The following is a 25,503-nucleotide window of genomic DNA, read 5'->3' as shown; positions in this document are numbered from 1 at the left end:
TTAGCAGAGGTAGCACCACCATCCTTCAGTCATCATGTAGGGTAACAACAAAATGCCAAACACAGCTGTATGTCCATTTATGGATCAAACATCGCTAAACAGCACCATGGCACTAGAGCTTGTGTGTTTGTTTAAATCTGATTAATAGAGCATGATAGAGTTATGGCAGCCATAACCAAAGCTTCAACCTTGTCTAGTTAAGTCCAGACACAGTATGACAGGCATTTTTCAGGTCACAATATTGAAAATTTAAACAGTTTGTTAAACAGACCAGTAAGTCTGGTGCTGGTGACTAGAATAGTGAATCATTTAGTCAACTAAAAGAGCTTACCACACAGGTTGGACAAATAATTGATCTTTTGTTTTGAGGTCTTCTTTGATTTTATACTTGAAAGGGTATTACTTCTCCCTTGAAGGCCCTGTGAAGACTTTCTAAGTGATACTGAAAAAGTCTCACTTCTAGCTATTTGCCTGACCGTAAGTCATGATTAAAAAGGTGATGTCTAAATGCTGTTTCTCAGTACCTGTGGTCAGGTAGTCCAAAACAGATTCACGGCACAAAGAATTCCCATGATGGAACCACACTGGTCAACAAAGTTTAGCACTGAGAAGAGAGATCTGTGTTTTTCTCGGCTGGAAGGATTTCTTGAATTAATTATGTTGTAATAGTGGACACTGGAGCTGAACTATCTGACAGAAGAAGTATGTCAGAGCGGAAGAAATCTGAACAGGAGAGTGATAGAGCATGAGCTAAAACACAGGTTAGGCTGTTTGGGATAATGTTCATTCCAACCCACAGTCAGCAGTTATTCTGCAGTGGTCTGTTCAAACTTGAGAGTCTATCAATAAAATGAAGAGTGAGGCTACGTTAGCTCTGCTTGGTGAGATTGGAATTGGTAAATGAGCACTGGTAGGACAGAACTAGGATTCACTAACACAACATGTTACAGAAGTCTCAGAGCAATGGGCTGTAAGTAGGGATGGTTACCTTTCACATTGGAAACGATATGGTACTGATGCCCGGTATCGGGCAATTGGTACTGGTACTCAATGGTACAAATTTTTGGTACTTTTTTGCGTTTATGTAGTAAGAAATATCAATTGGTTTTATAATGAAATATATATATATATAAATATTTTCAATTTAACCTATTTATACTTCAATACATAACCTTGCAATGTTGTGTTCATGCCCAGTATGGAAAATACCCCACTCTTCCACTCCCTTACAATTACGAGAATGTGTTTAGGTACCTAAACTTGGTACCTTTTGATTTTATGTGAATTGGTACCCGGTACTTTCGACAGAATTTGGGCAGTACTCATGAAAGTACCAAATTCCGTACCCATCCCTGGCTGTAAGTAGCGTTATTTAAGTTGGCTCCTAAACTATTCTAAAACTGAGGTTACAAAATTTTCTAACAGTAGCTCTATGTAATTACAAATGAATACACTGCCCCTTCACTTTGTTTCCAGTTTCTTGAACAAAGAAACATAGAGATAAAAAAAAAGTATTTTCAAAAATAAATACATGCCTCACCAAGAATCACATCCTCCCAACAGTGGGAAATGCAATCTTTATCCTGGAAAAAACACTCACTTTTCCAGATAGTCCTCACGGCCCCCTTAAACTTAATTTTGTATCCTTTGCCAAAATATTTTTAGTGCTTTTGAAGCACTGAGTGCCGAGCAGGTAGGGTCATGTGATTGGCTGGAGGGTAAAGTCATTGATGACAGCTCCATTGTCATAAAAATGACTTGTGATTTTAAATGTGTCATTATGAAATAAAACATCATTAAGAAAGCTGACACCATTAAATACCATTTGACATAAAATAAATGTGACATTGACATTGACTGCTTTGATGCAAACGGACTTTAATGTATAAGATATTTAAGAATTAACAAATAACTTCAGTTTAACCTTGTGATCATGAGATTTACAGCAATGATATGATACTATCATTGCATTTTCCATCCTATAAAAACATGTTAGTTCCTTTGTGTTGATAATTATTATTTACACAAGATTTATGTTAATTGAATAACAGCTCACTGGCAAAATTTCAGAGCTCACTGAAATGAACATAGAGGATTTATGGGTGGTTTTGTGAGTGGATTTTTTCTCCTTATAGCTTAGCTCGACATATGTACTTATACACACAGGCACACTCAGCGACAGGAAACACGAGCCGGCAGCGAGCCAGCAGCAGCAGCAGGTTAGGAGGAGATTCCCACTGAGAGTCAACAGCAAAGCTGGTGTTGATGTCGTTGTTACCCAATGATGCCAACACACTCAGAGTCCCCGTGCTACAGTGAATTTAACGGCAAAGAGCTTTCTGTGTGCTATTAGCAACCGGATGAGTGACTCTCACTTAACTGCTAACATCCTGTGGTGTTTCCTTTCTAAAGACGAGTTAAACTGCATCACAGAGAATTCATTCAGACGGGTTTCCTTTAATGACTCAGTGAGCCACATGTGATATGACAATAAAGTCTCATCAGTGATTTTCAGTCAAAGTGAATTCCTCTTTGAACCAGCAGCATTGATCGGAGTCACGAGCTGGGTCTTTGTTTTGTGTGGTGGTAACATTTTATGCATGTTGTCTTGCTGGGTTTATTTTGGTTCCAGAGAACAAAAACTGTCCGAGTGAATTAAAATTCCTGACAGGTAACTCTGTGAACAAAGTAGCTGAATGTTGATCTGTTGCAGGAGAGGAGAGCTGTGCAGGATGTCCTCAGTGTGTTGATTGAGCCGCTTCTCAATGTCAAAGCATCCACCCTGCAAAAGACAAGTTGTCAATGACCAAGAGACGCATTGATTGACCCACCACACACACTCAGAGAAGCTGTCAGGCAGAAAAGAGCACACACACACTCACACACGGGTGAACAAAGCTGGCAAGTGACCGAAGAAAACACATCTTTAGGTATACACACAGAAAGAGAGACACACTTACTGAGACGAGGGAACGCTGCCAGAAGACACACACACACACACACACACACACACACACACACACACACACACACACACACACAAACACAAACACACATATATACACACAGGTACAGAACAAAGCCCCCAAAACATCTGTGCTCCCAAGCAGCCTGACCTGACTAGCTGAGTAAATCTGGGTGCTGCGTTCCCGCTCAGCCTCTAGGGAGAATGTTTGCTGGCATCGAGGCCTCAGGTGAGCTGGGACAAATGAATGATGCTGAGCTGCGGGATGGAGATTTAATCTCAGGGCTTTTCAGTGTGCCACTCAGCGTAAATAGGCTGCAGGATGCAGACTGAGTCCGCCTGCAGAGGAAACTGAAGGTTAAAGTAACTCGTCCTCGCCACTGTCGATGCTCACACCCCATTACGGTCTCTTCTTTCCCATCAGTGTGAAGGAATGAGGTGGCCAGAGAGTATTTAGCGGCTGAATACAACAGACACAGATGAAATATTCACATCCAGTAAATAGGAAATAGGAAGAGGCTGGTACAAAAGGGGGGTTCAACAATTCTTCAGTGCTGTGGCTTTAGGGACGGACTGAGTTTAATCCTCTGTAGAGGCTATTTCTCATTTGAAATACACTGTGGTGTTGTGGATTTAATTTAAATGTCACACAAACCATGAATCTCTTGGCAAATGCATCCAGCTAGGGAGACAGTAAAAAGTTTACACACAATAAACACACATACATACAGATAAGTCGTGTCAGCTCAGCCAGACAAGTCATGTAGGAGTGGTTTCAATGTGTGTTGCAGCAGCAGAATCATTTGTATTTGGCAGCCACGCTCTGACCTTACTCATCCTTACTAATTTATTTTATGTGCAAAAATTTGAATAGTGATGAGATAATATCCAAAACCTCCCAGTCAGAGCCTGCAGGTGGATGCTGTGGAGGTGGCGTGGCTGGAAAGCATTAACTCAGCACTGGTGCAGGGCAGTGACCGCTGAGAGGTCTGAAAACTTGCAGCTTACATAGACGACCAAACTTGAAGAGTGTGAAAACAGAACAGCTCGAGTTGTCGGCCTGAACTTGCTCAAAGGTGTTGATCCGTTTGCGTCAAAACACACAGATAAGCCTGGTCCAGCTTACATCTGTCACCAAGGACTCAGAACATCTGAACCATGTGCAAAAGAGGTTTTTACAATTCCCCTCTTTCTCTAAAGGTCATCAGAAGCACTTCTGTGTCTACAGACAATAAAAGGGTGTCTAAAACTTTTCCTATTCTGTATGGATCTGTACAAAGTTCAATATTTTTCATCAAGTGATGTCACTGAAGTGAACATTGATTGGCTCAAGGATGCAATGGCTGCTGCTGCAGTATCACGGTACCCAGCCTCTGTGGAAGGTTGAGGTGCAGAGGATGTAGGCGGCAGGTTTTATCAGGGGAGCAAAAGTATGTTCAGAGTTAAGAAAGGTGAAATCTCCAGTAAAGCTGCATTGATTTTCTTTATATGAAAACATAGTGACTTTGACAATGTTATTTCCAAGTAGAAGTTTTTAAGCAAGTCACTGAATAATCAGTTTAATGTGCTGCATCTGAAATCAAAAAGTGTGCAAGGTTAAGAGTCATCCCTTAATGTTTGGCAACCAGGTGTGTTGAACAGACTAGCTGGTTGAACAATCTGTTGAATGACAATGTGGACATCCTTCAGTCACACGAGAACTGGAAAAAAAGGAGAATCTCCATCCAATATCTCCATCCTTGAGCCAGCATTACCAACAAATTCATAATTAAAAATCAGCAAACTTACAGTCTGTCGTTTATTGTGTTTTAATCAGAATAAAAAAACAACCACACAATTCATGAGAGGTCCAAAAAACACACAAATGTGATGAGACGAGAGTGGAGGAGACTGTTTGCCAGGAAACACAGAGAGGGAGAGCTGCAGAGTAATTAAACTGAAATGTAGTCCAGATATAAGAAGTGCTGGGTTTTTTCTGTAGCTGATTACAGCACAGTTAGTGGGGTTTCTCTGATACACTGGTGAGAAAGCCATCTAGTGGGCAACTCTAATGCCTGCTTGGGTGAGAAGGAAGTGATAAAACCTTCTAACCTTTACTTCAATGACATTTCAGTGACAACATTTAACCATGTGGAATAGGTTTTTACAGACTCTCACGGTAATATTATCTGCTAAAAAAAAAACAAAAAAAAAACACAGCCAATTAGTAAAACCTTCCACACAGGAATGGTTTGGGTTTATCAACACTGTAAGAAAAAAAAAAAAAAAAACTGTGAAAATAAAGGTAAATGACTGGCAGCTACGGCTGCCAAACAAAAACCCCTTTAAATTAAAGTAAAATATCCTAATTCACATAAAGTGCAAATATATTTCCAGAAATTTTCCTAAAGAGTTCTGCAGATAAATGCCATAATTTGCCATTTTTTCCCCTAAATTATTACAATCAAAAACCTTCAACGTAGTGACAATGCACATAATTCTGAAAAAAAAATACAGTTATTTTACAGCAAAATAGTATTTGTTGCAATGGCATTTTTAACAGTGAATAAGGAGGAAACAAAGTAGACATAGGACCCTTCTGTACTTTAAAGTTTTGCATTTGGGGAACCGGCTGTCTGTGCAACACTGCATGGACCAGCTGTGTAATCTTAAATACACTGTTTCTTTTTTTTAAACTGACCAACATAGCGTAGCTCATCAACACATCTTGTTTTTTCACACAAAGCACACTGTAAAAATCAATGGATACATGGTCTGTGTCGTAAAGCACAGACAGCTGGTCTGCACCGTGGAGCACAGACAGCCAGTCTGCACCATGGAGCACAGACAGTCAGTCTGTGCCGTTGAGCACAGATATGGTGTTCCCCCCAGTACAGCAGGGTCTCATATCCACACTGTTCGCTCCTCACACAGGGTTACAAGCACTGCCACAGCAAAAATGACTTTGCTGTGAAATAACAGAAAAATAGGAATGAAGGACACAAACTGGCCAGTGATGTATAAAAGGAAAGTATTTCCAGAAGAAGAGCAGAGTGCTCTGTTTGGAGGTTTTTTTTATTTTTTATTTATCTGTCATTGGTCGTTGATTGATTGAACTGTTCCTTGTTAAAGTGTAACCATTATTACAACCATGAGTGTGGAGGGAACAAGGTGCTGCTGCATACGCTAAAATTTACCAGCAGATTCAAGTTAAAAACATTAGATTATTATTATGGACACAAAGCCTTATTAAGCAAGCTACAAAGTAATTTACAGATAATTATTGTCATTTTACATCGATTTGACTGTGATTTAGGAGAGCAGAAAAGATAAACAAGATTTTTTTTCCGTAAAAAAATAGGAATAAACATAGTATGATGTTATTGGCATTATACTAAAAAAAAAAAAAAAAAAGAAAAAGAAAAACACATACAGGATGTAATTTTTGCAGATAATTAATGTAATTCCACAGTTTTTTATACTTAAAAAAAACTTTTAAATTTAGGGTTAGTGACTATAAAATTAGTTATTTTTATTTATTTTTTTTGTCTGGGCAGCATGAGAAGCATGTTTAGGGTAATGGGGCAGTAAGGAGAAAGGAAGGTAATCATAAATGAAAACATGAACTGCTGACAAATTAAGGGAACATGCTTCCTTCCAGACTTTGAAAACAGTGGCGTCAGATTTAAATCAGCAGATTAGTTTTAAAATAAAAGACACAGAGTCTAAAGGATTTGCACACAATCAAAATTTGTTTTTATGAACATTTTAAACAGGGATCTAACTTTTTTGTCACTGGGGTTGCAGCTAACAAATATTGACAAAGGGAGAAGTAGGGATTTTCTATCCAAACTGAAAAATATGAATGAAAAAGTTTTCCACTTTCCAGGCAAAATAAGACGTAGTTCTTTGAGAAAACAGAAAAAGCAAAGACATCTATCCAACACCAACTTGAGCTGAAAAGTTTTGAACTAGATATATTAAAGTTGGGTGTTATGTATTTGAAACACTTTCTGAGCCTCCACCTTCTGATAAATGACAACCTTCACATTTTTACATTTTTGGCATTTCACCAACCACCTCATCCGGAGGAGCTTAATGACGGGTGCAAGAAAAGAATAAGCTTCAGTAGCTGGATGTTCAGCGTGACAGGCGGTAGTAAGGCCAACGCTGAGCCTCTAATGATCATGAATGATGGAGGAGAGCATGGAGCTGAATTAAAATAAAAGATAAGGATGGAGACCATTCATATTCCTTAAAGAAAGCACAATAGAGAAGAAGAGAGGATTCAGCTGGGAGTAGATGTTAAGTATGGAAATTTTTCAGACTTGAGAAAGTGTCAGAGACATTTGGCCTATGAAATCCAGTCAAATCACATTTGAATTAAAATGCATGGGTGTAGACTTAAGGCTGTTTTTCTCCTCTCTTGGAGAGCAGAGTTTTGGAGGCTGAAGCTCTGACAGCAGTGATGTGTCAGTGTCCCTGGTGGGGCTCTCACCCGGCAAACTGGCTGCCAGTTCCTGCTGACACTTCTGTTCTGATCTACTTTCAAACTGGGACATTTTTTCATATTTAACACTAATTTCAGAAATGCTTGTTATTATACTCACTAACGAAAAACAGCAGAGGAGCAGGTGACGTTTGTTATGAATCACCTCCTCGACGTGTTTACGGACAGATGGTCCGCTGATTCTGAAGAAATTACAAACTCCAGAAAAGAAACGGTCAGACTGAACTCGTAATCTGTGTTTATGAATGAGGAAACGTTTCAGTGATTAAACTCCTCATGGGTAAAGCCACATCAAACTGAACAAGGAATGAGCGGAGATCCTGCCTCGCAAATATTATCTCTGACAGTGAATCAATCACAGGATTAAGAGAGAAAATAACAAATTCAAACACCTGAACCTGAAGGGTTTGGATTTAAATTCTGATTTCACAACCGATCACACCCCAGACCCACTGGTACACATTTAGTGGACTGTCCTTTAAAGCATAACAGTGGCTGTCCAGTCAGTGCTAAGCAACCAGCTCTAAGCAGCTTTTCTCTGCATGATGAAGTGGTGTGAATGGTGTACAAGAGGCTGTCGTGTGAGAGATATACTTAGAGAACATTTGGATGGTGGTGGACTTTTTTTTTACAAACCTTATTTCAACCAAAACCAAGAACTGAACAATACATTTTGAGAACTGGACTTTTCTGTTTCACTTGGGCATTGTAAAACTGTAAGACCCATTACATTTGTTGGCCAGGACTTTAGAAGAAGAAGCTTCAGTTTTGTGATGGCTGGCTGAAAAAAGAGCAGAAAAAGAGTCTGGATTCTCATTTTCAGATTGAATAAAAGTCCATGTAACTCTTATTGAACTTGTTAAAAGGAGTTGTTATGTAAAACTACAAAAGGAGCTGGAATCCAGAAATATTCAGATGTGCAGCACCTCAGCTCCAGCGTCAGCGTGCAGTTATTAATTTTGGCTGGCACATTTAGATCCACTTGAATGCTAATGTTTCTTTAAAGCCTTTTCAGAGGCTTTAGAATTAGACTTTCTTTTTGTAGTTTCGCTGTGTTTGACATTATCATATATTCTGTAAATGCTTTTGTCAGAACTTCACAGCAGCTTTATCACACACATTGAAGTTTTTAAATATTAAAGACGCTTTCGCCGCTACATCAGACCAAGAATTGAAGAAGTCTTATGCTTCAATTCTTTGGGATTGACTATGATGTATTTGGTACTGTATATGAAAAATGAGCTCATGACTTGAATTTGAAACAGTACAAGAGAAGCAAATATACTCCTTCATAAATGCACTATAAGTAAATGATATATATGTGAGTTTGCTTTGAAAGAAAACTTAAAGGCACATCAAGTTTACCAACAGTACCAACCTGATCAAAGGTATTTTCTATGGCTGGCGACATTTCAGACTGTGTTTTGTTGGATTACAGGTTCTATCTAGTATTAGGCAGACCTGTACAAAGAGCACCCACAGTCTTGTACTTTCGACTATATTTTTCTCAGTTTCAAGTTCAAACTGCAGCTAAAACTTCTCAAAGTATAACACTGTGTTCACCTTAAAAAAGGCTTTTTTCTCTTAATTTTAAAGGTTTGACCTGACAAACTTTGGCAAACTTTATCCTTTGTCTCTACTGTCCATGTTTTAAACAGCGTAACAGTTTTGATATAAAGCCCTGCCCTGTAAAATCAGCGCTTCAAAGTCCTTTCTTATCGGTAGCCACATGATTATCTAACACTGTCTAACAAAACTGTTTCTTAAAAACAAAAAAATTAACAGTTGGCTGGAGTAAGTATTTCAGACCCTTATGAAGCTAACTCCTGACCACAAACTTTATGATATTCCATTAGTTTTTGTTACAGATTATTCAAGCCTGTCAGTGACAGGGGACATTTAGAAATGCTTTGTTCAAGTTTGGAAATAACTTTGAAAACAAAAAGTTAAAAAAATCAAGCTATCAGCTCGCACTGAATTAATTATTCAGACCAAAGTCATTTTGGAACCAGGCAGTAAACATGTTTATTTCAGATGGAAAAAAACAAATATAGAATAGAATAGAATAGAAAATACTTTATTTATCCCCGAGGGGAAATTCAGGAGTCACCGCAGCATTTAAGAAAACAAAAGTAAGAAAGAGTATAGAAAGTGCAAAAATGTCCATAAGAAATTAGATGACGACATCCCGTCCACCACTCGTCCACCACTCTCCAGCCCAGCCAGTCTCCACCTCCACAGGGTCCAGGACTGAGCCTCCCCAGCAGTCTGTTCAGTCTCTGTCTCCTGGATCCTGTCTGCTTACGGCAGGCGAAGCTCCTCCAATGTGTCGCGGCGTCCGATGTCAGCTCCGTCAGCCACGTCCGTGAACAGCACGATGCAGCTGGATTAGCACAGCTAGCTCATCCATCCCCTGGAGCGAGATCCCACGTTCCCAACAACGATGGATGGAAGGACAGGTCCACGTCGTCACCTCGCAGCTCACATCCGAGAACCAGCACGTCGTCCTCACCGCCTCCTCCTCAGCTCGAGGGAAATCATCAAGCCCTACACTAGTTAGCATTGACATGCTACAGGCTGCTAACAGCTAATTTCGCATGTAAACAATGCAGCCATGGTTACATGTAGGATCTCCAGACAAACACAGGAGAAAAGTAGTAAAAAAAATACCGCCGAAGCCACAAAAAGTTTGGTGTCCGTGACCGACAATGAACCATACAAAGTGATGATCCACTCCAAATACAAAGATGATGAAAAAGAGACGAAAAAAATTACAAGAAACGGACAAAGACGAGAGAGCTGCTGCAACAGGCAGCTACTTGGGTAGCGCCTAGCAACCGTTATTGATTATTATTAATAATAATCAACATAATTATTATTATTATTATTATTATTATTATTATTATTATTATTATTATTATTATTATTATTATTATCACCCTGGCAATGTTGTGTGGTTTGCAAAATAATGATTAAAGTGTGTAAAATGTGTGGGTTAGGCAAATATGCTATTGATTCACAAAATGCTAACTAGATCAAATAATCTTGTGTTACATGTTGACTGACTATTTCTGAAACAGTGAGGGGGCTGGAATCCAGATACCTTACATCTTCAAAAATTATAAAAGGAATACATTTTTAGGTGAAATAACCCATTGGGACAGCTAGCATTATATTTTTTGGAGTGTGGAACAATATAACTGAATTTCTGAACAGATTTTCCAGAACAGATTCTATATTTTGTCATTGACTTATCATCCCAACATGTATCTGAAAAACCTGTAACACCAGAGCAACTCTGACCTGACATCATTTGAACCTTCCACTCATGCATGATGCAGAGGATAATGTCTGCAGGATGACGTTGGTGAATGTTTTCATGTCTTTTGGGGAGGCTCAGAGCTGAAGCTGCCTCTCTGTTCTGTTTGCAGATGACAGAGACTCACAAGCTCTTGCTGCAGACACATCACTGTCTTCCTGGTATATATATATAGTCTTGAGTCCTCAGTGACATATTTTATGATATTTACCAACCACCCAGTGTGATTTTAAGAATGCAAATAACACACAGATGGAGGATGGATGGAGATTCTGGAGGTTTATGTGTCTACCGAGGATGCATTAGACTTCGTGACTTGACTGACAAGAATGCAAAGAAGCCTGAAGAAATGTAGCGGGAATCTCTCTGCAGCAATACTGTCTGTTGTCTAGAGCTGACTGAAAAGAAAAAAGAGAAAAAACTGTGTACACAATGGGACAAAATGTACTTTGTTCAAGGGCAGTGAGGTAATTTTTCTGCTAACATACAGTACAGAAGTCATCAGATAATAGAGAAAAGTTATATAACCCAGCCTTGAATCAGTCACCTCACAGACGTTATTACCCAGCACTGTAGAATCCTGGATTCTGATTGGTCAAACTGCAGTTATTAATCCCCAATGACTAAAGCAGCACCAGAGACGACTTGATCAAACGTCACATCATACATTTCAATATTGTCTTCAAACCCACACAAAGTCAGGAAGGCTGAACATCCCTGCAGAAATATTTAACCAGTAACAGCAGTGATGATAGCAACAGTATTTAAAGTTGTGAGATTTACCTTATTGAAGTTTAAAGGTGTGTAACCTGTAAAGCTCTGAGAAGAGTAAACTGAGGACAGAAATGTCCACATGAATCTACCTGTAGAAGCCCTGTTCACCATATCAAACACTGCCTGTTTAGTTTTAAACAACCAGGTTTATTCGTCCTTAAGTAGACTGATAAAAACACTACCTCTTGCTGTAATACAGAGAAATTGTGTCAACATGATTTTATCTTTAGTTTGTAGCTATGTAATGAGCAAGATGCTGTTAACTGCAGTGGTTCCCAAAATATGGATCAGTGCTGCTTCGGATCTCATATTTCATCCATTACTGTGAAAAAGTAAGAAAAAGTTCATTGCTACTACAAGACCCAGGACCTGTGGCATCTGGCTAAAGGACTTCATCAGTAGCAGCAGATTACTTTAGAAACATAGTAATACGTGCACAAAGGTAGTCTAGTTTTATAAAAAAATAGCTAAATAAAATTAATTTCCTGCTTATTTTTTGCCTGTTTTTGGATCAGCTTGTCAGTGTATTGAGGAGGTCACCTGCAGATTTGAAATATGGCAGGCTTTAAGTGTCTACACTAACAGCCAGAGGGCGCACGCCTGTCAATAAGATGAGCTGTGCCTCTGATTGGGTGTTCTTGATATCATCTTAACTGCAGAGTAAGAAAAAAATCACACCCTCCCATTGTGTGCCAAAACAGAAATAAACTTTTCAGACAGGGGTCATTTTCAATTCCCGTGATGGAGCAGAGACTTGTCTTGCCTTAAGAGGACACTCGACAAACTGCATATCTTAAAACCCCTGTATTGCCTTGTGTTTTTAGATCAAACGTGACCTTTGGTAGGAAGACATTTTTTTGTATCCTCTACTATACTTTGAAACCTAAAGAGGGATTATTTGTTTATCAACAATGATGGATGCGTGCGCAACTTGGGTGCAGGAGCACTGTGGAGTATAACGGTTTGCCAACTGACATGGAGGAGTTGACCACAAAAAAACAACACATTTTTTAGCTAACTATCATTGCTTTGACAGATGATAAACAGCTCCCAGGTTTGTGAAATAGCAGTGAGTGGGCAGAAGAGATCAGCAGGTAGACAGATATTAGGTGGGCAGATGTTTTTAGCAGAGAAATCCGGTGTGTACCCAGAGAGCAATTTAAACACACAACTGTCACTCGATGCTCATGACTGCATTATCCGTGGACACTTACCAGACTGTGACAAACCAGGACGTGAACATGTGTCAATAAATCGGAAACCCTCCCAGACCAAAAAAGCACACAGACTGCTGAGTCTCAAAAGAAAAAGAACCAGAAAAATAAGTCCAAGGTTTATTTTTTACCCAAAGACGTCGCTGGTGTTTCAGTGTTAAGTGTGACCATGTTAACTGGTGACTCTTGGCCGTTAACCGCTGATACTGTCGGCTGAGAGTCACCAGTTAACATAGTCGCTATTAACTCCAAAACACCGGTTGCTCTGTGACGGTCAAAACTTTTTAGGCATTGCCTCTGTTGTATAGTATCATTTTTAAAACCTGAACACAGAACAACCATACATTTTTCTGTTGATAACAGGTTGAAAAATGGTGACTCGTCTGAATGAATGGAGCTACACGCTGCTTCTGCAGTCAAGAGGCGTGCGCATCTTTGTGATGACATACACTGATAATCCCTCTATACTGTGAAATCTGGACTTAATGTAGGTTTTTATTATGGTTGAAAAGAAGAGCATATAGAAAATGGCACAGAGTCCTGTAAAAAGATGGCCCAGTTAAATGTTGACATTCCTCTTCATGTACAACAAGTATCTGTATAATATATAAAGGTTAACACCCAGCTGAATTTCTAATGTATGATTTGGTTTAATTATTAATCAGTTTGTTTTGGCCCCTCACTTTCTTTGTTGTTTACTCTTTTAGAGCGTCAAACATTCTCACTACTCCTCATTCATCTTTTATAGCTGATGGAGCTAAATTGCGGTTGAAGCACTCACATAGTGTCCTCTCCCTTACCTAAACGTGCTGTTGTTGGGAACTATATATAAAATCACAAGTGGGTGTACGTGTGCACATTTATAGATGCCTGGAGTTTTCATGGTAAACCTACAAGCTGTCATGTTTTATTCAGAGTCAGGCATGAAGAGCTGTTCTGTCAAAGAGCCAACAACTCCTACACCTGCCCAACTCCTTCATACTCAGCCTTGCAGGTAGAGGGAGGGGGATATTTTCCAACTCATACCTCTCTAACCCAATGTCACTTGTTCTTTTTTCCTCGTTATTTCTTACACACCCTAATGTTTTGCAAGATTTGTTAGATGTATTATGCTAAACAACAGGAGGAGAAGTCTATCTGATCACAGACATTGCAAACGTTACCACGGAAGGAGGAGGGAAAAGTTGAAGGTCACTTTCTCCAAAATAGATAAAATGTCACATAACTCTTAAATGGTCCTGTTGAAGGGAGCTATTTGGGGAGAAAACATATAAAAAAGAGAAGTTAAGAGAGACAGAGGAGCTGTTTTTCTCACCTTGCTGAGTTACTGCTTTTTTCCCTCACAGAGATTTTTTAGAACAAGACATTTTACATTCAGCTCTTGTTAGAAAACGTCCCCCAGTGTTGTTTTGTTGCCGACAGTAAAAACTAAAGAATCCTGATAAGAGCTGGTCCAGTGTCATCCGGCAGTTTATTTGTGCTTAACATCCACTTGAACGTTAATGTTTCCAATATTCTCTCTTAAGAAGCTTCAAATTTAGATTCATCTTTGTTTCTTTTATAGTTTGGCACAGACTCTGTGAGAGCTTTCAACAGAACTTCACAGCAGCTTCATCACGCTTATATATTAAAAGAAGTATTCAAATATTAAGGAGAGTTTCACCGTTACACCCGACCCAGAATTGAAGATGTCTTAAGCATCATTTTGTCTGCACTTCTTTGTGATTGAGTCTGACATATTTGGTACTGTATCTGTAGAAACTTGAGATCTTGACTTGAATTTTAAATGGTACAAAGCAGCTGCACCCGCAGAGCAGCACACAGCCACCTCGTATCTGTCTCCCTCTTTACCTCTGTGGTGCACAGTGGGTTCTTCTGTACACCATAATCTCTCTTTCACCCTTTTTTCTTTTGTGTCTGTTCACTTTTTTCAGAGATAATGACAATTATTCATTCAGGGTTGAAATTCTTCTCCTAAACCTTTTTTTCTGCAAGCACAGCCTGGTTTTCTGTCTTGTGAAAGTGTGCTAATGTGCACTATCTGAGGAAAGGTGTTGAATAATCACTTTTGTGTCTGTTTTTTCCTCCTCTTTTTTTCTCTTCTTCCTCTCCCTGCCTGTCTGTGATTTAGTTGTCCAGCATATAAAGCGGAGAGACATCATCCTGAAGAGGGAGCTGGGTGAAGGAGCGTTCGGCAAAGTCTTCCTGGCAGAGTGTTACAACCTCTGTCCCACCAAGGACAAGATGCTGGTGGCTGTCAAGGTGTGTCATCACTGTGTGTAATGTTTATGTGCCATACAAAATAATTCCCCTCCTCTTTGAGAGTTATATGAAACGATTGATGTAATACTCATACTCTAACAAGTATAAAAGCTGGGGCTGGAGACAGGAGGAAACAGTGTTGCTGTGCCCAAAAATATCAAATCTTTTCCCCAACACCATTTAAATCACACCACCGTTATATTTTTTTTTTTCCGGTTGATTTTTTTCCAAGCCTAAACTATAGCATATGGGTTGAAGACTTGTTATGTGTTAGACTAGAATGAAATACTGGGAATATAGACTTTAGCAAAGATTTCAGATATAAAAAACATTTCATTCCAAAAATACTTGAAGAAGAGATCCAAACCAACCTGCACTCGGCACAAAATGTCCTGTTCTTACCTGTATTTCATCAAACTGCGTGTCAATTATATCACCACTCAAAGTTAGTGTTGTGCAGTCACTTTTAAGATGACTGTAACATGTCGCTGAGCCCTGAAGCTGCAGCAGGTATCATACTGTACCCTCATAAATCTACTGAGCCCTCCGATGGTCGACACCACGCTCCAGCTCTGACCTAACCTGCCTTTAAGCTGCTTTTAAATCCCTCTGTCAGCCAAACAAAGGAGTGATACTCTGAGGCCTGACCTGTCCTGATATCGTCATTATGCCTACTACCTGCTCGAGCAGCCATGAGTGCAGCCACTGGCATCATCCTCAGTCCCAAGTTCATGGACTTTATAACAGATACAAATCCCCTGTCTATGATGTAGACATCCAGCTAGTCTATGCGAGCTTTGATACAATATCACTGTCTGAGATTATTCACTTTATATGTGAAGGATCTAAAGAGTGACCTTTGAGTCACAGAAAATTTAACCAACCAATGAAGGACACTTGTGTGTTGTTGCGATACATGAAGTCCTTCATTGAGTGTTTGATTAACTGGTTGAAAAACAAAGGATTTCAAGTTAACCTCAAAGTATAAACTCATGTTAGAATTACCAAATATTGCTACATTCAGGTCAGTTTGCCCTTCTGCTGTTTTTTGTTGAGATACAGTCTTACATGTTGTGCCTTCAGCATGTTTTTGGAGTGAGAAGTACCTTTGAGATTATTTAAAAGAATTTCTGAAAGGTATTTCTAATGTATATTTGATTGATTTATTTGGATGAATCTTTAAAAAAACGTTTTATGCTTCTTCATATTTTAAATGTGGATATAAATAAACAACCCTTGATGTTCAGACTAAGTTTGCAGATTTTCAAACCCATACATATTTATCTGTCACAGTGATATCTGAATCTGTCTGGTCAGTCAGATGGTTAATTCTACTAATGGTGCGGCATCATTACAAGATCTTAATAAGATCTTCAAAAGGCTTGCTAATGTGATGATTCCAGTCAATGCGTTCACATGCAGCTTCAAAAATTCAACTATGAGCATAGTCAGCGCGAGATTGAACTTTAAAATTGCACCTAAACAGCTTAGATGAACTGAAATCAGACAAGGCAAAGCTCAATTGACACACCTAGATAGTTGGATTGTTATCAGACAATGATTGGATTAGCCAGGACCCGGCAGGTCTCGGTCAAGCAGCAACCTCTGGTCTAAGAATTTGAGACAACGTGAAAGTGCTAAAATCTGCTTGTTCTTGAGTGTCCGCTTGAGGGTGGCTCTGAAAGTACTGAAAGTCACACACACACCAAGCCAAAAAAAAAGCAGTTTTCAAAGCAGAACTTAAACATTTTACAGCCTGGTTAAAAAAAAAGCCTCCTGTCTGATTCACTAATTTTACTATTGGCACACACTGTGCATTTTTTTTTTTTTATCCAGCCGTTCAGAGGATATTAGGATCCCGAGCTTGCCCAATCAGAGGCACGGCTCAGGGTCATGTGACCAACAGGCACCCCATAGCTGTACACGAAGCCCTTGCCACTACCAATATGGCCACTATAGCAGATGTGCTTCATTTTCCATTTCAGAAACAGACGGGTGACGTCGAGGGAACTACGTCCATGTTTTACAGTCCATGGTCTCGGCACGCCTTGGTGTTCAGCCACTTAGGGAAGTAGATGGCCATGATAGATAAGGGTTACTGTGCTCATACAGTCTATGGCTCAACACAGCAAACAAAGACAAGTAGAGAGCTATGGCTGCATCCGCCATCATTGTTAGAATGTTGTTTCCTCTTTAGGTGAACTGACACTAATTTGATACACCTGCTGCTCAGCATCAAAAAAGGACACAACGCCGCCTGTCAAAGCAGAGTGAGATGTTCTTGGCCCAAGGTCTGGTCAGACCACCTGCTCTGGCTTTAAGATCAAGCTGTAACCTCAGTCAAACTGCTGCGTTCCTGTGAATGCAATGTGTTTAAGAATCTCCTACTGGTTCATGAAATGCTGAAGGGGTAGGCCTCAAACACCTGAAACTTTGGCCTTGGCTCCGTGCTTACAGGCCTCTAGAGAGCTGGCCAATCAGAGTCAAGGGGGTTTGTGGAGTCGGGGGCCTACAGTAACAGCAGCTAAAATGAAGCGTTTCAGTCAGAAGCCAAATTTAGAGCTTTCCAGGTGGAAAAAATAGTGATTTCTTTAAGTTATATAAAGCTATTAGTGGGGTGTCAGAGGGACAATATAGGGCCTATGAAAAAAAAGCACAGTATCACATCTTTAAGGTTCACTTATTCACTATTATTCAAGACTCATTTATGGGAATAATCCTGGTCATCAAGACAATGATTTGACATCCCAATCAAGAAATAATCCCAATTACTTTTTTAACTTATTTACTGCTGAATCGTTACCTATTTTTTACAAGAGGGAATAGGGATATACCAATTTATAAATGTGACGAGTCAATGTTGCAATTCGACTGAGTGTTAAGCTCTGTAACACAAGGCACAGTACAGATAAAAATAGTATGAAGAGTGTTCTGATTGGTAGCTCAGGGACTTCCCATATGGAGCTCGGTGCCCCAACCTCCACCTGTCTTTGTACATTCAAAACCTGTCCAAGTACCAGCCAGGGGAGCAGAAAAGTTGAAACCCCATTGAACTCGATGCTTTGTTTTAAAGAGCTTAAAGGATTTGGAAGCATTGCCCCTGTGTGGTGGCTCTCAGTGCTCTCACACTGCTCAACATTAACTTGTGCTTGGCAGCTCCCAAGTGTGAATACGAGGAAGTGTATGAATGAGAATCAGGGGGATGCTGCATAAGAGGCTGCAGGCTCAGCAAACCTGAAAACCCTCTGAAAACCAGCCTGACCTTGACAATGGGTGAAGTTCTTGGAAGAATGGGGATGATGATGATGATGGAGTGTTTGGCTGCCTCTTACTCATTGTAACATAACAGGATTAACAAAAAGGAAGGTTAATCTATTTTATGATTCACGTCGTCTGCAGTGTCATCTTTATTCCTGACACACAATACCATGTGATTTTTTTTATCTGAACATAGTCCTGTTGTGATATAGCAGAGAAAAGGCTCTTCAAATTCACTTAAAGGTCAACAAAAGGAAAATTCATAGCACCATTCCCCTTCAATTTATTGTGGCCGAGCACTTGAAGGTATTGTTTTGGAGAAAAGCCCAGACAAGAAACATTTCCTTAAGAGTGCAGTTTGATTTGGTAATAGAATTTTATGGCTGTTTTACCTACTCCGCCGTACATCTCAACCACCTCGACCGCACCACTGCAAGAACAGCAAATATGAGTAAATGTATTTCCATCTCAAGGTCTCTCCATCTTTACGTCAGCAGCAGCAGAACACAAGGCTAAAGACATCAAGAGAATCGGCTTGCTGCATTTTCTTGTTGCTGAAAAGTCAAGAGGCTTTTTCCTTCCACTTGCTGTTATTTGATTTCTTATCCCCTCTTCTGGGTTTGCTGGATCCAGCAGATATCACATCCAAATGTGATATTTCATGTGTGCCCCGCTTCAAAAGGTGTTCAAGATACCCCGGTTTGATCCTTTCACCAATCAGATCAATGTGTTTTTGTTTGCAGTTGTTTCAGCAAATGCACTCACTGGATATCATTTACAGTGATTACTGAGCCGAAATCAATGCTCAGGGTTTAATAGGTGGGTATAAAGCACATCCAACAACTGGATACTGTCGACTGAACAGCAGAGCGCAGACAGTTCAGTTATAAAAGTTTATGGATTTCTATACGGGGGTGGGGTGGGGGTGTTGGTGTAAATGATATTTTGTGGAGTCTTGCTGCTGCCTGTGCTGGAAGTGATATTGGGCAAAGAGCAAATCAACAACATTAGTTTGAGGCTGTCACAAAAAGGAACAGATTATTTGGTATTAACACAGCCTCAGAGGGTGGTGTTTTCATCCAACACAGGCAGGGGGGGAAACGAATAGAGACACAAGAGGAGCTCTGTGAGTCTAAAACACTGGCTTTTCATAAACTTAGCATTAGCCTCACTAAGCTGGCATGATTTTTAATGCATCTGTGTGTTTCTCAGCTGAGGCTCATAGAAAAACTCTTAGATCTTAAAGTTCCAGCCCACACAGATATCCAACAATCAGTCTGATCCTGCTCACTCAATTAGTTTTCAGGGGTTTGGTGAATCTAAAGTTGGATGAAACTCAGGTGATTAACAAGTCTGTATTATTCATCTTTTAGTGACAGAGAACATCTGTACAACATTTTACGGAAAACGATCCTAAAGTTAAGATATTTTTGGCTTCCCAACCTTGGTCCACTGACCCAACAAACAGCAGATGTTTCCAGAGCTACGTGGCTAGCATAGCTAGTTCAGTGACAAAAGTGGTAAACTGTGTGAATGAGTCACAGCAAATGGTCCGCAAAGAGGAGGTGAAAGGAGAGTTGGAAGGAGGTGAGTTACTGTGCACAAAAAGGAGAGGGAAATACAACAAAGACCATGCAAAACAAAGTTGTTCAATGATGGGACTGAAGACAGGGGCTGTTTTTAATCTAACTATCCCCAGTCCTTAGAAGTAACATGCATTTCAGTGCACAATCTTGTAAGTAGGCTACGGCAGTGGTTCTCAAACTTTTTTCAGTGACATGCCCCCTATGACATATATATATATATATATATATATATATATATATATATATATATATATATATATATATATATATATATATATATATATTTTTTTTTTTCTGCCAAGTACCCCCTAACAAGCGCAAATTAGTTTTGGTTGAAAAAAAAAAAGTAAAACAGCGATGTACTATTAGTGTCTATTGGATAAAGTACTCAGTTTTAAGAACATAAACTTATTTGGATTTGAACATCGATTGAATAAACTGTGTTAAAAGGATTTTTCTTGGTTAAAATTTTTTGGAATATACATTTTTGAATCTTGCGTACCCCCTGGAGTGCCCACGTGTACCCCCAGGGGTACACATACCCCCATTAGAGAACCACTGGGCTACAGGGTGGGCCAGAAAAAAAAAAAAACATTGTTTTTTTCTGCACAATCCAAAAATGCTTGCAGACAAATATAAAAAAGATTGAACACAGTTTCTAATCTTAATTCACCAAAAAGATTTACATCTCAATATGGCCACCCTTTGCCTGGAGACGACCTGACACTGCCTGGCATGAGCTCCACACTGTCTCTGCATCAAGTTTTGACCATGACTTCATCAGAGCTGTCTTCAAAGCGGTGACACTGCTGTGAGATACTCTTGAGACCTCCCTCTCCAGGATAGACCAGATCGCAAAGTCCATTGAATTGTTATCCGGACTTGACAGAGGCCACATATTCCTGTCCCAGAAGCCAGGAAAGGGCTGCTTGCACCAGGCCAGTGTGACACTGGATGTGTGAGCTGCTGCACCATCGTGTGTGAAGACATACTGGTTTCCAAACGCATTGGTACACCAAGGTAACACTTTTTCTTCAAGCATTTGAAGGAACACCTGGCTGTTCAGTTTCACACCCTCCTGAATGAAGACCAAAGGAGACTTTATGCCATCAGATGCAACAGCAGCCCACACCATGACTCCAGCTGGCTTCTGACCACGAAAATGAGTTCTACAGCCTTCAGGTAGGTGCTGTGCACTATGAGCATAAACCCTGTCATTCTGGGAATCGACCACTGCCTGAACGGTGAAGATCTTCTCATCAGACTTAACCAGGACTTTGTCTGCAGCACTCTGGATCTCCTGCAGCATCATTTTCCCCGTGTCAAGCAGTTTTTTTCTTAGAAGCGGTTGAAATCAGTTGTCTGTGTTGCATTTGTAGTGCTTTCAGTCTGAGATCCTGTTTGACGATTCTTCTCAGTGAAGTTCTTGAGATGTTCACTTCCTTTGCTGTTGCCCTCATGCTCCTGCGAGGATTCCTTTGGATTCTCTTCCTCACCATCTCAACAACCCTTTTGGTCCAGACTGAACGTTTTCTTCCAGGGATTGGCTTGCTGGTGATATTTCCAGTCTCCTTGTATCGTTTCATGACATTGTAGACAGTCTTACGATAAACATTCACCTTTTTTTATGATTTGCATTGTTGTCAGTCCAGCCTCCTTCAAGGCCACAATCTGGTCGTGCTTACCCTTCGATGCCATACACAACAATCATTAGAAGTAAAGAAATGAACTCAGGTACATCAAAAGTTATGACTTTTAAGAGAAACTATCAAAAAATTTTAGGTTTCTCGGACAAAAGCTAAGCAAACAAAATAGATGTTGAGGGAGAGGCCATTATGTATCACATTAGAGGAACATACTTAAAAGAGTCGATGCATCAATGATAACATTTTATTACCCTTACTTTTATGTCACCCCTTGCTCATAGTAGAGAAAAAAATGCACATTTTCCCCTGTACTGTCATGGAAAATAAATAAATAAATGAATGAATAAATAAAGAGAGATGGTTGAATAACATGGGCTGCAATATTGTAATAATATGCCGGTTTATTTCCCCGTAGAAAAAGGAGGAGATATCTTTTTGGTCAGCCTTCCCAGCTACTGAATGTTTAACCCTGACTTTATTCATTTTCTTTTTCAGACACTGAAAGATCCCAATCTGTCTGCCAGAAAGGATTTCCAGAGGGAGGCAGAGCTGCTGACCAATCTGCAGCACGACCACATTGTTAAATTCTACGGAGTGTGTGTAGACGGAGACCCTCTCATCATGGTGTTCGAGTACATGAAGCATGGAGACCTCAACAAATTCCTCAGGTCAGTTCTTCACTGAAGGTTAAAGCAGTGTAACATTAATCTATCTCGTTACAGCTGGATGAGCAAATTAGAAATTTATCATGTGGACAGAGAAAAAAAAGCCTAAGTGGGTGTCTTTCACCTCAAGATTCCACCAAATGGAAACACATTTTTTCTTTTCCCATTCATACATCTGTGTTAGCTTCTGAGAGTTGATTTGAATTTGCTTTCCTGTGGTGATATCATGAATGCAGAGACTTACAGACATGTGTGCAAAAACACAAGTCAAGCAATTTACCCCTCTACTGTGGTTTTACTTCAAAATCAGGATATCTAAAGTTAGAGTCAGACCCAATGTTTTCTCTGTTGTTGGTTGGAAAAATCAACACAAAAACCATCTGCGGTTCTGATCCAGCAGGTTGTAGCCTCTGTATCAGATACACAGACCTTCTGTTTTTGCTGGTTAAGATAGAATAAATCAATTTGCACAGGGCAGATTGAGTGGGACAGGAAGTTATGCAACACAACATGAACGAGGAGAGGCTCATCATTGGGGTAGGAAGCACAGGAAGTCCTCAGTCTCGTGACTCCAGCTGTCTGGTGGTCTTGCTGCATGCAAACTGAAGTCAAAATACAGCAAAGGAGAGATGGACCAGACGCACATCTGGTGTGGATAGATTCAAGCAGCCAACCAGCACAGCTTTTTGCTATTTCAGCGTTTTAAGGCAGGTACACACTACAGGATAATCGGCTGATTTTTGTCCTGATCTCCTCCTTACGATCAAAGCCAGCAAAGGCCAGATTGTCTGATGACATTGTGTGGTTTTCCTGTGGTGTGGGGTGTGTTAAGAGTAATTTCTTCTGGTTGGAGCTGCTCGAATGTCAGGCGTACCGGAGCAGAGCCAATCAAGACGCGAGCTGACTCAGCTGACTGACCAAAGAGGAAGTAAGAAATCTATCTGTAATATCTGCCGCCTTCACAACTTCCTCCATAAGCCCTTTCCTTTTTTGTTTTTTTCGTAATTCTAGAGTCCAAAAACAAACATCTTTGCTTTTTCCCGTACGTCTGTCATATTTTTTTACACTGAAGTCTTACTAAATGAGATTTGGAATATTAAGAGTGAAGAAGCTGAAGCTCTGCTGAAGAATCTGTTAGTGTGTGGTGTCCTCAGAGTGCAGACCACACACTGCAAGATCAAGAGAGAAATCTTGTGCGATCTGTCTTTTGTTATCATCAAGTGTGTGCTCTCTAAATGTGTGAAGTTTTGGAGAATCCTGTAATGTGTACCAGCCTTTTGCCTACAAAGATTACTAAATAGATGAGGTTGGAAACTGAGAGGCTGTACATGCTCAGAAGGCTAAATTTATGAGTTGTTTGCAACTCCCTTAAAAGAAACCAGAAGAAAGAAAAAGGATATGTAGTATACAGCTTAAATATGTGTAATATTCAAGGTGAAAGTGTGAGTTTTTATTAGAACTGGAACCTAATTAACAATCTTTAAAAAGTAGAACTTTAGTTAAAGTTTAAGAAAACTTAAACTTCTGCTGCAGATACCATACCCAGGCAGCCAGCCGTACAGTTTCTGGGTTAGCAAACATGAGAGCTCTCGTGCTTTTGTTCTGTAATGTCAGCCCGTACCAAGGGAAGTGACCTCTGATAAGCCTCAACAAAAGCGACAAGGCGATGGTACAGAAAGCTCTTTGGTAATGGGAAGCTTCACTGTGGTTGATGTCAACGTGCACAGGAGGTGTCTGTGATTGAAGTGTGTTATTTCATGTAGGGTGACAGCAACAGTGTGAGTGTGTGTGAGATCTTTCTGGTGTCTGAAGTTTGAGAAGTAGTTGAAAAGATGACATGTTAGGATTGAATGCGAGTGTTCGAGTGTGTGTGCGTGGAGTCAGCTGCGCGTGAAGACTTTCTGTTGGGAAATCGTTCCTGAAATGAAAGGCAATGTCGCGAGTGATGAAATTCTTTCATGCAAGGTGCAAGACGTGGCTGATTTTTGGTCTATTGGTCCTGTTGGTCACATTTAACAAATGAGATGTGTGGAGAATCATAAGAAAGAACAGAGTATCTGATGTGCGAGTCCAGTTCAGCCTTCAGATGAACGGGGGGTTACATGCACTCCCACAGTCACTACAAGGCATCTGCGGAGTCAAATAAAGGTGAAAAGACAGACGGGAGCCAAGACAGAGAAGAAAATCCCACATTTTATACTGACTGCTCTAAAACTGAGAAGAGAAGCAGATCATGTGCCTTAATGAATTCCTGAACCAGGATTATTTTCCAAGTTGACTGATTTGTCTTGCATTGTTAACAAAAAAAGAGGTTGATTCAGTCAAAACATGATATAATTTAACACATTTATACAGAAAGTGTTGGCCAGGGCCAGAGACTGTTGGGTCAGGAGCTTTTGAGTGGGATTGGCTGTAGCAAAATAAGGTGATTCACATCAATATCTTACAACATTTTACCTTTGACTAATCTCTTTAAATAGGCATCTGCATGCAAGTGCAACTTACAATGTGCCCACAACGCCCACTTTATACTGCCTCTGAATTTACCAAACAATAGCTGTTGGTGTAGCTATCAGGCTGTAAATTTGTCCATGGGATAAGAGGCTCCATCTTCATAATAGATTACAGATGATTGGTTTCAAGATTGCTTAGGTCATGAAAATGCCAAAACAATAATCACCACGGAGAGAGTGGTAATAAGCAATCTCTTAACCCATCATTGTGTATTATCGTTTGATGAAGCTTTGCAATATGTGCCTCTTGGAGTGGGTGCCAACTTTCCAGTAATTCAGGTGAAGCCAGCATTTAGCTTTTAATGACTTTCAGCCAAGACTTCCTACTCCATGTGACACTGGCATCTGCTACGTCTACTCTTTTAACTAGGTCTCAGCTCAACATGTTTAATATCAGCTGCACAGGGGCTCCCATCTGGCTTACTTTAGAGGTATGAGCCTGGAACCATTTCTTTTGATTTACCTACAGTAAACAGGCCTTAAGTTTGCCAAAATAACACCATCGTGATGCAGATGTGTCAAACGTTAAAATTCAAACTTTGTCAAGACTGAATCAAACATTTCTGAAGCATTTTACATCAGAGTGTGTTCCTCAATGCATTGTTAGTGTTCGTAGACATAAATAAACTTGGTAACCCTTTATTTGAAGGGGTATACATAAGACTGACATGGCACTGTCATAACCATGACATCTGTCATTAAGATGAAGGAGGCTTCATACATGCTTATGAATGTTGCCACTAAATGCCATTTGGTCAATTTAAGGAACTTTTAAGGAAAGTTGACACTGTCCTTGTCACAACAACTTGACA

The 25,503-nt window shown here is 40.0% G+C and overlaps 1 protein-coding gene across 4 annotated transcripts in view; it reads left to right on the top strand.

Moving 5' to 3' along the window:
* The window catches only part of ntrk3b (neurotrophic tyrosine kinase, receptor, type 3b), a 352,741-nt gene that overhangs the window by 288,941 nt on the left and 38,297 nt on the right, over positions 1-25,503 (top strand). For all 4 annotated transcript variants that reach the window (XM_074666174.1, XM_074666172.1, XM_074666173.1 and 1 more), the window contains 2 exons: positions 14,893-15,023; positions 22,009-22,181. In XM_074666174.1, the coding sequence (XP_074522275.1) occupies positions 14,893-15,023; positions 22,009-22,181 (304 nt within the window). The remainder of the gene's footprint in view (positions 1-14,892; positions 15,024-22,008; positions 22,182-25,503) is intronic.

Source organism: Halichoeres trimaculatus, unplaced genomic scaffold (genome assembly GCF_033239565.1).
Source record: "Halichoeres trimaculatus isolate MK-OKI-2021-1 unplaced genomic scaffold, fHalTri1.1 fHalTri1_scaffold_3, whole genome shotgun sequence".
Lineage (NCBI taxonomy): Eukaryota > Metazoa > Chordata > Actinopteri > Labriformes > Labridae > Halichoeres > Halichoeres trimaculatus.
Note: the sequence above shows the minus strand (reverse complement) of the source record. Positions and strands in the feature narration are given on the sequence as shown.